This window comes from Acyrthosiphon pisum, chromosome A1 (assembly GCF_005508785.2).
Source record: "Acyrthosiphon pisum isolate AL4f chromosome A1, pea_aphid_22Mar2018_4r6ur, whole genome shotgun sequence".
In the NCBI taxonomy this organism is placed as follows: domain Eukaryota; kingdom Metazoa; phylum Arthropoda; class Insecta; order Hemiptera; family Aphididae; genus Acyrthosiphon; species Acyrthosiphon pisum.
The window spans coordinates 65,454,734-65,466,899 of NC_042494.1; the positions used below are offsets into that span (position 1 = coordinate 65,454,734).

The window sequence follows — 12,166 nt, forward strand, 5'->3', positions numbered from 1 at the left end:
AAATACTGATATTATTTTACACTAAATAGACTGAGACTTGTTTAATGCAATTAAAATTCTTATTTGAACTATTTTATACAATGAAACAAGACAATTGCTTACTTATTGTACTAACATAATTACTGTACTAGAAATAGAATTGTTAAATTTTTTTTTTATTATATTTACGTAACTTATTCAAGTGTAAATAGTTTAAAATTGATTAATAACTAAATAGTATTCCCATTAACGTATTTGACTAGTAATGCATATTTCATCACGTTCAATGCCACCCGTGATACCTATACCTTTAAATTTAGAGTTCATTGTCAATGGCCTTTCTCAGTTTCAGAGTTTATTAAAAAAATCCAATTTAATTATAGCATATACAAACTTATTCGTTTTTGACCCATTAACGCGTCACCGACCTATTGGAATAAAGTCTGTTGACGCGAATACGCGTCAGTAGCGCTGAAAGAGTTATTATGTTTGCAAGAGGTGGGTATAGAACAGTCAATAATCAAGATGAGAAGTTTCCTGTATATACTATAATACAGGTCTAATAAATATAATAGTGGATGTATTGTTGACTTTTCAAACTGTCTTAGTACACCTATGTTGGACATGCACTTTGATACCCATTGTTGTCAGATAAAAAAAAATTATATCAATTTAAATCTGTTCATTTTACAAACATTACTTATAATGACACTTAAAAAATTATTATATCATTATAACATTTTTGTTAAATAACGGGATGTAAATAATTAATAAATATAGATGTTATATCATGTATACTGTTTAACATTGTATATAATTACCATTAAGTCCAAATTCACTAATTGAACAGTTTATAGAATTTACAAGAAACATAATGGTTTATATTCACTGTTACAATTTAAAAATATTTTGTAAACATCTCTAATAGTAATATAAACAAGTTGACAACGAATTACATAAAGACTAGAGTTTGCATTTACAGTTATAATAATATTATAATAATAAATGTTGTACAGAATCTTGGTAATTGATAAATAAATAACCTGAGGGAATCTCATTGAATATAAATTACAACATGAGTAATTTTTTCATTATTTTTTAAGATTTACAATACAAATCTATAATAAATTAAATTGTTGTACGCTTTTTACTACATCATCTACATGTGATACTACCAACGCAAGCTCTATTACAATAGCTGGGAATCAAAAAATATCTACTCATTGGGTTATTCGAATAATGTATACCACTTACATCGATTGACGCTACAAGTACGCCTGTAATACTTTCGTTGTTTTTTTTATCTTTCTTTTGATAATAAAATCAAAACAATATAAGATCTAGATAATTGGTGAGATAAGTAAAAATAGGAAACTCAAACTTGTTTTAATATTTAGGAAAACTCGAGGATGGATGAATTTAATTTGTTGCATAAACTTGTCAATTGTTTCTCAACAATGGTTCAGATACCATTTTATCTCTGGTGGCAAGATACGATTCGCGTTCCTTGTCTGGATATTTTGTTGGCAAATTTGGACTGTTAATATTTACTTTTGCTGGGTATCGTGTACCTGCTATTTCTACTTCATATTCTCCGGACATTACATACTCGTTTGTCAGGGGTAGAGCATTGCCGTTTTTATCTAAGTTTTGAACGAATCCTAAACATACCTAACAAATATTTTTAATTAGTAATTTTCATATTAAACATAACCAGCAAAACAATTAAGTATAAACTATATTATACTATTCATGAAATTTACTTGTTTTTTAAATGTGAACCCATAACTAGTCGTTGTTGTGGCACCAACATATTTCTTGTCCCTAAATATCGGCTCACCACCCCAAGACCACAATTCAGTATCTGGATCATGATCATTCAACAGTAATTGAACATATATTCGTTTTATACCCTCTTCCTGCTGACGTAACAGAGCATCTCGTCCAATGAAATTTATTCCTTTCTGGATATGACAAAAAAAATTTATAATACACATACATATATAATAAATGAATAATCATCATTAATATTTCAGCAGGCTCACGTCAAATTTCACCCTCCACGATCGTCCGCATTCTAATGGTGTAGTCGATGTATCCAAATCTTGGCCCCAAAATGCATAGAATTTTTCCACTCTCAACGCTTTCATTGCGTAACAGCCAGCATGTTTCAAATTATACTTTTTCCCAGCTTCAATTAATGAATTGTAAACATGTAAAGCAAACTATAAAAATGTTCATCATAAATAATCTTTGCGAAATTCAATAATTTATTCAATAAGAGTAAAAGGTATGAAATGTCAATATTTTCTAACATAATTTTTAAATAAAACACCAACCACTTATGGTTTAGAACTCTTATTACTCCACTAAAAAATATTATGAAAATATAACAGTCAATAACAAATTTTTCAGTCAGTGGTATCCAACAACAATTGTTTTAATATTAATTAATAATTTTATTTCTGATTTTGTTCATAACTGAATATTCATTAAGGGTGTCGGTGCCGGTGCGTTTTTTGGTACAAAAACATGTCTTACAGGAAAAACTCTCACGACCAGTAGAATTGTCGGATCTCATTAATTTTTTTTTTTTATCTTTAAGTAGAGAACATTCTGTAAGTCGGATCAAAGCCCGATTTTGAAAACTATAATTATAGAAACTGGAATATGCATTTGAAAAAAGTATAATATTTGTCCTTTTTCAAACGTATTTTTCTACTACTATTCAAAGTAAAATAAAAAATCGAGCTTTGATCCGACCTGTAGAAACTTCTCATCTTTCAGATAAAAAAAAAAATTAACGAAATCCGACAACTCTACAGGGCGTGAGAGTTTTTCCCGTGAAGTCATTTTCGTTGATATAATACACCGTATCGACCCTGTCTAAATAAGTATCGAGCTGTAGATTAGTAGAAAAGTATTATAATTAAGGCAATAACTAAAATATAAAACATAATATTCAAATAGCATAGAAATTTCGAAAATTGGAAATACTGGTACCGATACCCTTAAGAGATAATGGTATTTTGTTTATTATACTTTCAAAATAGAATAACATTATTTTTTCTAGTAATTTGAAGTTTTTATCACTATTACTTTTATTTTAGTACTATTATTTTATAGTATTTAATAATGTTAGATAAAAATAAATGTTGTTCAATTATTTTAATATTTGATATCTATTACCAATTATTAGCTATAATTATTTAAATTATCATTACTTATTATGTAACATTTCAAGAAAATGTCAGCATATAATTTGTTATTTTTACTTATTATATAACAAAACAAATATTTGTATAACGCATTTCATAGCCAATATGTACAATTTAGGTGAGCATAACTTATTACAATTTACAACGTTTACTTAGTAAGTGTGAATGTTGTGCCTTACATGGATTTTTTTCAATATTAAAAAATCTGTTATTATTAACTAATAATGGTTTTAATTAAATGAAAATGTGTGAAAAATAAAGACAACACAATACGTTATGCTGACATTGTACTAAATACAATATAAATGATAGGTTTGAATAACCATAATAACATTATACCTCATTTGGTATGTACAGAACATAACCAAGCTCTCCGGTGTGAGTGAGATTTAAAGCCCTAATGCCGTTGGCTAGGCCTACGTCTAGTTCTTTGTAGGTGAAAAATGGAAACGATTTAGGACTTAAATCAGTTTCTGTCATTTCAGACAATAGGTGTCGTGTAAAAGGACCCATGAGACAAATGGCAGTGAACATGGAAGTAACGTCGGTCAAGGACACAGAATTATCGCTTGGCAAATGGCGTTGGATCCAAATCTTGCAACGCGTCTGTTGGATTGTCGGTGCAATCATCATGTAACTAATACAAAACAAAGTCACTATTAAACCAAATATAGACAAAATAAAGTGTTAAAAGACTTACTGATTTTCCGACAGTCTAATGAGACTACAGTCGTTTTCATAACCACCACGAACGTTTTGCATGCCTGTGTGAATAATACTACCAATTGGTACGTCAACGTCATTTGAACAAAGGTACTGTAACAAGTCAACCACTTCTCGGCCTTTGGACTAAAAATAAAATGTGCTAATCAAAAATGAATTAATTCTAACTAATGTTACACTTTAATGAAACTAATAGCGTTTTTGAATTGAAAATTTACAAGTGCACACGGTATAATCTACTACTCCATGAATGTTGCACTAGTTCTATACCAGTTTTTATTAAATTTAATATAAAACCTAATTTGACACCATAATGGAGAAATAGAGTTCATAATAGTATGAGCATTCACAAAATAGGAGGTGCAGAAAGTGCATACGACTGTTGTCAATGCAATTAATTGGAATACAAAATACCAGTTCACTGAATATTGGTCAATTCGAATAAGATTTTGCATTTAGTGCAAGAAGTGCGTCAAATTTAAATAGCTATATTATTAACTACTTTTTACGAAATAATATTATAGTTATTACGTCTTATTAATTAATTTTCCCGCAAAAATATTTAAATTCGAAACCAGCCGTATGATACGATCATGACAAATTATATTGGCGATTGAAAGCTTATCAATTAAGAGGCCGGCGGGGGGTGGATCTGTAAGGGGAACATGTAAAATAACCATAGATAATAAAAAAATTCTTTATTATCTATGAAAATAACATAATATAAATGATACACAGGCCGGGGCCACGATTTAAGATATATCTTAAATCGTGGATACGATATTCTATTAAATATACTTAGTTACCGTGGTTACGGTACGATTATAAACTTCTAGAGCGGTTGAATATTGATAGTGACGATCGAGTAATTGGAATTTGGATTAAACATAAATATTAAATAATATTATTCCTATTATCAATTATTATTTATCAGTGGACAGAGACGACAGACCTAGTTGCAGAAACCAAAGAACGCGGCTTAAAGTTGAAACCGACTAAAGTATATTAAGACTTTCAAACTTCAAACTAATACTGTTACAGTAGATTAAGTTCATATTTTCAGCTCATTGAAAGGCATGTCTACTAGTCTTAAAACCGTCGACTTCGAGGTGTTTGGACGTGTGCAGAAAGTTTTCTTTCGCAAATGCACCCAGGAACATGGTAAACAATTAGGCTTGAGGGGTTGGTGTCGAAACACGCCAGAAGGCACAGTGATTGGCACAATACAAGGACCGTCAGACAAAGTCGCCGAGATGACTGCGTGGTTGCGAGACATTGGAAGTCCGGCTAGCCGCATTGATAAGTTGGAATTGAAGAATGAAAAGAGCATTAGTGATTATACATATTCGGATTTTGATATCGTTAGAAAAAAAATATGATGTTCAGTAATATTTTTGAGTGTCGATATTTTGACCATGTTGGTGGATATAAAAACAAACACATTTTATAAACTTAATCACAAAAATATATTATGCTGATTGATTTTTGGATAATCGTTAAACATATTACTCAGTTGTAGTATTGTGTTTTGTTTAGATTAGGAAAACATAATACACTACTCATGCCAGGCAATTTATATAATTTTTTTTTTTAAATCTTAATTAAATAATTATTTGCCTACAGTGCTAATACAAATTGTACTTATAACCATTTAAAACAACATTTTTTTTTTCAATGATACATACAAAATATGTTTTTGTACTCTGCTCTAACTATAACAACACAGCTATACTATAAATACTTTTAAAATTCATAGACCAAAAGTTATTGGAAGACATTTGAAAAAATAAAATAAATATATTGTGAACTGTGAGTTTTTAATATATTTTTATAGAATTATATTACCGTGAGATACTAACTAACCTATTATTTAAGGTTAAATAATCAAAGACGTTTTAGATACTATTAAACATTGTTTTAAATAATTAAACTTCATATGCATGTGAAAAAATTTAATGAACTTCAATTAGTGTTTTATAAAAATAGTTTTCAATAGATGATTAAAAATTATAGAATAATAGAACTACTTCTTAAATGAAAAATACATTTAAAAGCTTTAAAAGCATTTGAATGTTTTATTTAATTATATATAGGTAGGTGCAATATTGTAAAAACGTTGAGGTTAAAGGGTTATACCAAGAGTTACAATTCACCTTGATATACCTGAAAATATTAGATACACAATTTTAGAATTTATATTTAGTTAATTCTATTAATAAGTATTAACTACAATTTTCTATAGTTCTCAAGTGGAATTTATTTTAAAATGTCGATGTTAATAAGCCAATTTAATTTCTCATTATGCAAGAACATGACATGAAATGTGTTAAATTTAATTTTGAAAATAATGTAAATTAAACATGACGACAAGTAAATAATATGGAAATAAAGAAACTTATAGTATGCTTCAAATTCTGAATTTTTTTTATCAAATTTAAACTTGAGTTTTCAAAAATATTTCTATGTATAACATTATTTACTATTTAGTATTTATATTTTATATTAATATATTTAATTAACTGTAAAAATTAAAATGTATATATTTACTTACTTGTATATCCAATTTGGTGAAAGAAGAATAATCCAAAAGACTAACATTTTCTCTACAAGCTTCATATTCAGCCTCAACAATATCAAACCAATCAGGTTTTCCAAACGTTTTAGTTGTAGCCGTAATAAATTTTCTCGTATTCGTGTAACTATGTAAATGTACTAATTTTTTAAAAAAAAATTAGTATATAGAATATAATAGTATGTCGAACAATTATTGAATTATCAATACATTTTATTTAATGTACACATATTAAACATACAATAATAGATAGATTTTACCTTTATATTTCTTAGATACTCATTTTTTGAGTTTCATGTGCTTTACCAGTATATTATAAAAATTTACTAGCATCCAATAGAAACAAAAAAGGTATTTCGTATCTACACTCTATTGAATGTTCTTACCTTTGGACAGATCCGGTTCAAACCAAGTGGGCCTCTCATATCCCATGACTTGTTCAAACACAGCACCGGCTTCTTTCAACTTTGGATATATTGGAGACATTCTTAGATTACGTCCAGTTATAAACTCATTGTTTGGATACTGTAGGCTATAGTGTCTGCCTATAAATTAAATTGTCTATGTATAAATTAATCGTGTTTTTATAATTTAACAAGTTACACATTAAAAAGCTCAATATTTTCAGGAATAATTAAAATGTTTGCTTCTAAGAAAAAAAAACATACCAGGTACTTCTCTTACTCTGTCTCTAAGGAACCTTCTGTTATTATGTAATCCTAAGAAACGGCTCATTTCTAATTCATATAAATCATATTGTGAATATCCATTAACGATGGTTTGAGCAACTCCTTGGCCTACGCCACCTGCAGCTGATATACCAACAGTCTTCATACCAGCAGCAACATAATAGTTTGCAATCTATAATTTAAATTGTATAGCCATTAGTTATACATTTTAAATATTGTTTTCATAATAAATATTATGTTCACACAACAAAGGTCAATATTTTCAACATCAATTTAAATTTAATAACTGATTTCACAAAATGTTTTCAATTGTTTACATTATTGTGTTGTTTTTATTATTTACTTACTATGAGAGCAATGTATATACAATTATAAACAATATAGGTAAAACTCTGTTTGAAAATAGTAATTAGTGATTTAAGATAAATATATATTTTTTAGAAGACCCGCAATAACATTGATTTATTTATTTATGCATCAGATACTGAATCATGAATAAGTAATATGCTTGTAATAATATTTTAGTTATGGGATATTGGGATATCAATGTTTTGAATTTAATGGTCAGTTAATTTTGGAAAAACAAAATACCATAAATTACTGCGGAAAATCTATTGACCAAATTTTAGGACCCACAATTATGTTATTGTTTGCTTTAGGCTTTTTTTTTAAATAAAAGAACAATTAATGTAATATAGTTTGTTTGATGAGTCATATAAAAATTGATCGTTATTAGTTATTTTCTATTACAGTAGACGCCGCTTATAAGACTCACTTTGGGACCAGCACAAAGTGAGTTTTATAACCGAATGAATCTTATAGACGAAGTGGTAAAAAAAATTAATTACGTATTTATAAATTTTATTTTACTACATATTTTGCTTCAATTTTAATACTTTAACACATATTATATATTACATACTTATTATTGAATAAATTTAATAATCCTGATAAGAAAAAAAACTAAAATTATAATTAAGTACATATAAAAATTATACATTAATAAAAAATTATTATTATTTATTATTTATTTTGAAAAAAAAATTGTAATTTTAGTTTGTTTTTTATTTTGTTCCAATATTCCGAAAATGTACTGTTCATATTCGTATTGTACATTGAAATTAGTTAACCTAACTGCGTATGTGTATTTACGTACCCGTAATTACGATAACTGTGCAGACGCCAGATAATCACTATAATAACGATAATCGTTGCGATAAATTTGAATTTTTATCTACGATAAAAATTATTATACGTTATAAGGTACCAACAGGAACTTGAAATAATCATCACGAATATTATTTAATTTTTTAATACCAATTTATTTCTAAATTAGTACCAAAAAAGTTTATTTTCTACTATTTATTTTACGAAATTTGAGTCTTATAACCGAAGTGTTGAGTCTTATAACCAATTTTTTTTTTAATGTATTTGGATACGTCCGGACCGTTCCAGACGATTTTGAGTCTAATAAGCGACTGAACCTTATATCCGTGAGTCTTATAAGCGGCGTCTACTGTATAAGTTATAACTACTTTAACCCGCTATCAGTAAATGTTTAAAACTATTAATTACTTCAGGTGCTTGACCAACAATCCATTTACAGTCTGGGGTAAATGTTTCAGCAATATTTACTAAGCTGTCGAGTGAAGCATTTGCTAATGATGGCACTCTATGTAATAGTTGTTCGAGTAACACATGGAAGTGATCCCAGTCTGCTGGTAACCGTCTTCCAGCTGAATTATCTGTAACCAGTAACCATATAATAAAAGAATATTTATAACTTGATATTTAATCAATGACTCAATACAGAATACTTTGCAATATAATTCCTTAAAAATTGCTTTTGTAAACTATATAGTAGGAACAAGAAATAGGTAATGAGTAAGGTGGATAATGTTCAAAGTATGATATTCATAACTTTGTAATATTCTAGCTGACAGCGTACAATAATAATGAAAAATTAGAAAAATATATTTATAAGTGTATTAATTGAAACAGAAGAATATCAAGATTTTTTATGAAATTATCTTTAAAATAAATAATTAACATTTCTGGGATAATTATTTACCCTTTTTTTTTTTTTACTAACCATATGTGGCAATACTCATCAAGCAGGTTTTACAAATTAAAAATCTGCCCTTGTACATTATGGTTTACTTTATTTTTTAGTTATTTTAGTTAATAAAATCATTAGTTATAACCAGGGATGGAAAACGTTTTTAATTTTTTCGTTTTCGTTTTTGTTTATTGATTTAAAAATATCGTTTTTGTTTAACGTTTTTAAACGTTTTTGATTAACGTTTTTAAAAACGTTATTTTTTTATATTGTTTTTGATTAACGTTTTTAAAAACGTTATTTTTCCATATTGTTTAAGATTAACGTTTTTAAAAACGTTATTTTCCTATTGTTTCCAAATAACGTTTTTGATAGTAAATTTTTTTTAAAATTATATTCTTAAAACTTATAACTATTAACTTTTAAGTTATAATAGTAACGAGCAATATAGAAATGCACTTTTTCAAATTAACTATTCTTAATATTTAAATTTTAAATCAAAATTATAATTTATATAAAAATTAGAAAATTCAAAATTTCTGTTTCAAATTATAATATTTTTAAAGTTAAAGATTAAAAAGTAAAGACAAGTGAAATTTTTTCCAACATTTTTTATTCGTAGTATAAATAATTTAATAATGTATAATACTATAATTTATTTTCGTTTTTGATTTCGTTATTAAATTTTTTTCGGTTTTTGGGATTTTTTGTTATCGTTTTTCAGTTGTTTTTTGTGTTTTTTCGTTTTCGTTTTATTAATTGTTTTCGTTTTTTGTTTTTTTCTGTTTAATAACGTTTTTTAAAAACGTTTTCCATCCCTGGTTATAACAAGTTCCTTTAATTATTCGAACAATATTTAAAATTACCTGGACATTTTGCATTTTCAAATGCAGGTTTAGCTTCGAGTTGAAATCCACCAGCTAGAATACATCCATTTAATTCTCTAAAATATATAGAGCCATCTTGATCTCGGACAACTAGATAAATAAATAAATAATTAAACTGTTATGAGGTCAGTTATTTTTAATTTATAAATGCTAAGTTATTTATATACACCTGGTGTTAGAGAGTCAAGATTTGAAATTGCATTTGTGCGGAGATAATAATGTTCAACTGGGTGAAGAGGTATTTTGACTGAAGGATTGCTACGTTGTCCTATTTTTCGTGCCCAAAAACCACCACAGTTTACATAATAATCACAATCAACTGATCCCATCGATGTGTCAATAGCAACAACTTTACCATTATCACAGACTACTTCCAATAATTTACAATTTTCGAGTACAACAACACCTACAAATTATAAATTAAATATTGTTAATTTTCTTACTATAGGTATACTCAAGAAATTGTTATTTATTTTTTTTGTAAAAACACAACTGACTTTAGTTAAATATAATATAAGCTAAAAAATAATCAACATTGACGGAAAACGATTTACTATTTATTTTAAAGATTTTTATAAATTATATAGCAAAAAAATAAATAAAATTTGTTTCTAAGAATAGATCGATAAGGATAGGTTAAATCTAGATAATGCATATCTAAAAGTAAGCAATTTCCTAGCACCTTTTTGTTTTGCAGCTTCTAATAGAGAGAGACATATCTTGTAAGAATCTGCAACACCATCCTCAGGTATCCACATGGCTCCTTTAATGTCATCGATTCTAATAAGTGGACAGAGTTCTTTTGCTTTTTGAGGATCAACTATTTCACATTTAATGCCCCAAGAACTAATAGGTTTAAAAACAGTATTATAATTAATTATGAAACAGCAAAACTAATTGAAAATAAACACTGATCATCTTACACAGATTGGGATTTCATTCTTCTAAAAACAGTCATGCGATCTCTAGTTCTGGCTACACAAAGGCTACCGCATTGCTTCCAGCCTGTTTGGAAACCTTGAGATTCTAATTCTTGGTAGAGCTTGACACTGGATTGGCAGAGTCTGACTTGACTCAATGTGGGTTTGAACACACCAACTAGGTCTGACGAAAAAGAATTCTCTCCACCACCTAACCTGGGAATGAAACAAATATTAGTGATATGATATATAGTATTATATAGGTACCTAAAAGCATAGTCACAATATTGTTTACTTGTCTTGTTCGATGACTATGGTTTGTGGACCCCATCCTAGTTGAGCTAAATGATAGGCGACAGATGCTCCCATGACTCCACCTCCGCAGATCGCGACTTTGCAGTTTTTCGGCAAAGCACTGGTGCTGGTTGAATACTTTTGGCATTTTTGATTTCTACGACTATCCAAGTATGCTTTCAACAGTGTACAGTGCGTACTAGCCACGGACAAAGCATTACAACTACGATTTGAATAGGCTCTGATGAAAACCATCGTTAATCCAACTGAAAACGAAAATGTACACTGAATAACATTTGTGGACGTTAACTGTTTACACGCATAATTTTAAATGATAATTAAAAACCAATCGAATGAACACGATCCATACCAGAAGAATAGTGTAATTATTGGACACCATTGCAACAGTGAACTGTGAAGTAATAAGAAAACGATTACGATAAAATAGTCTTAAAAATTATTGTGCTCTTTAGTCTTTTTAAATTCTGTCGTCGTTATCAACCAAAACGTGATTAAATTATCAGTCGGTTGATAAGGATAAATTATCGTTTCCGAAACGAATATAAACGTTTGTAACATTGACATTTGACTCTTATGTTTTAAAAAATCTTAAAAATAAGGTTTGATATTAGATTCTGATATCTGAGCGTAGCAAATGAATCATGAATTCATGAATGTATTGTATTTACAAATTACAAATATTACAATACTATTTTTTTTCTGTCATCAACATTTGTATACGTCGAAAAGTCATTTTAAATCCCGCTTTAACCTTACCCGCTTTAACACTATAAATAAAAAAAGGTGGGCAAGTGGATGTCGCTC

At 28.1% G+C, this 12,166-nt stretch overlaps 2 protein-coding genes across 3 annotated transcripts; one reads left to right on the top strand and one right to left on the bottom strand.

Annotated features, from left to right (window-relative positions):
• Positions 1 to 776: 776 nt before the first annotated feature.
• On the bottom strand, positions 777 to 11,853 carry LOC100165218 (pyruvate dehydrogenase phosphatase regulatory subunit, mitochondrial). Its single transcript, XM_001943087.5, has 15 exons — positions 11,712 to 11,853; positions 11,343 to 11,607; positions 11,051 to 11,263; positions 10,810 to 10,973; positions 10,297 to 10,533; positions 10,107 to 10,217; positions 8,757 to 8,926; positions 7,161 to 7,353; positions 6,879 to 7,037; positions 6,472 to 6,632; positions 3,898 to 4,046; positions 3,537 to 3,834; positions 2,025 to 2,204; positions 1,743 to 1,943; positions 777 to 1,650 (listed from the first exon to the last, which is right to left on the bottom strand). The coding sequence occupies exons 2-15, from the start codon at positions 11,594 to 11,596 to the stop codon at positions 1,420 to 1,422; spliced, it is 2,721 nt and encodes a 906-aa protein (XP_001943122.1). The 5' UTR covers positions 11,597 to 11,607; positions 11,712 to 11,853; the 3' UTR covers positions 777 to 1,419.
• LOC100160410 (acylphosphatase-2-like) lies at positions 4,687 to 6,332 on the top strand. 2 transcript variants are annotated; one of them, XM_008182268.3, is made up of 2 exons: positions 4,687 to 4,920; positions 4,984 to 6,332. In XM_008182268.3, exon 2 carries the CDS (start codon positions 4,997 to 4,999, stop codon positions 5,297 to 5,299), a length of 303 nt encoding a protein of 100 aa, XP_008180490.1. In that variant the 5' UTR covers positions 4,687 to 4,920; positions 4,984 to 4,996; the 3' UTR covers positions 5,300 to 6,332.
• Positions 11,854 to 12,166: the final 313 nt, after the last annotated feature.

Bases quoted from the DNA above. Each gene is read 5' to 3' on its own strand.
- LOC100165218 (XM_001943087.5), bottom strand. From the start codon at position 11,596: ATGGTTTTCATCAGAGCCTATTCAAATCGTAGTTGTAATGCTTTGTCC. The intron at 10,974-11,050 runs GTAAGATGATCA...TAAACCTATTAG, and splicing joins AGAATGAAATCCCAATCTGT to TTCTTGGGGCATTAAATGTG. The intron at 7,038-7,160 runs GTATGTTTTTTT...TTTAATTTATAG, and splicing joins CAGAGTAAGAGAAGTACCTG to GCAGACACTATAGCCTACAG.
- LOC100160410 (XM_008182268.3), top strand. From the start codon at position 4,997: ATGTCTACTAGTCTTAAAACCGTCGACTTCGAGGTGTTTGGACGTGTG.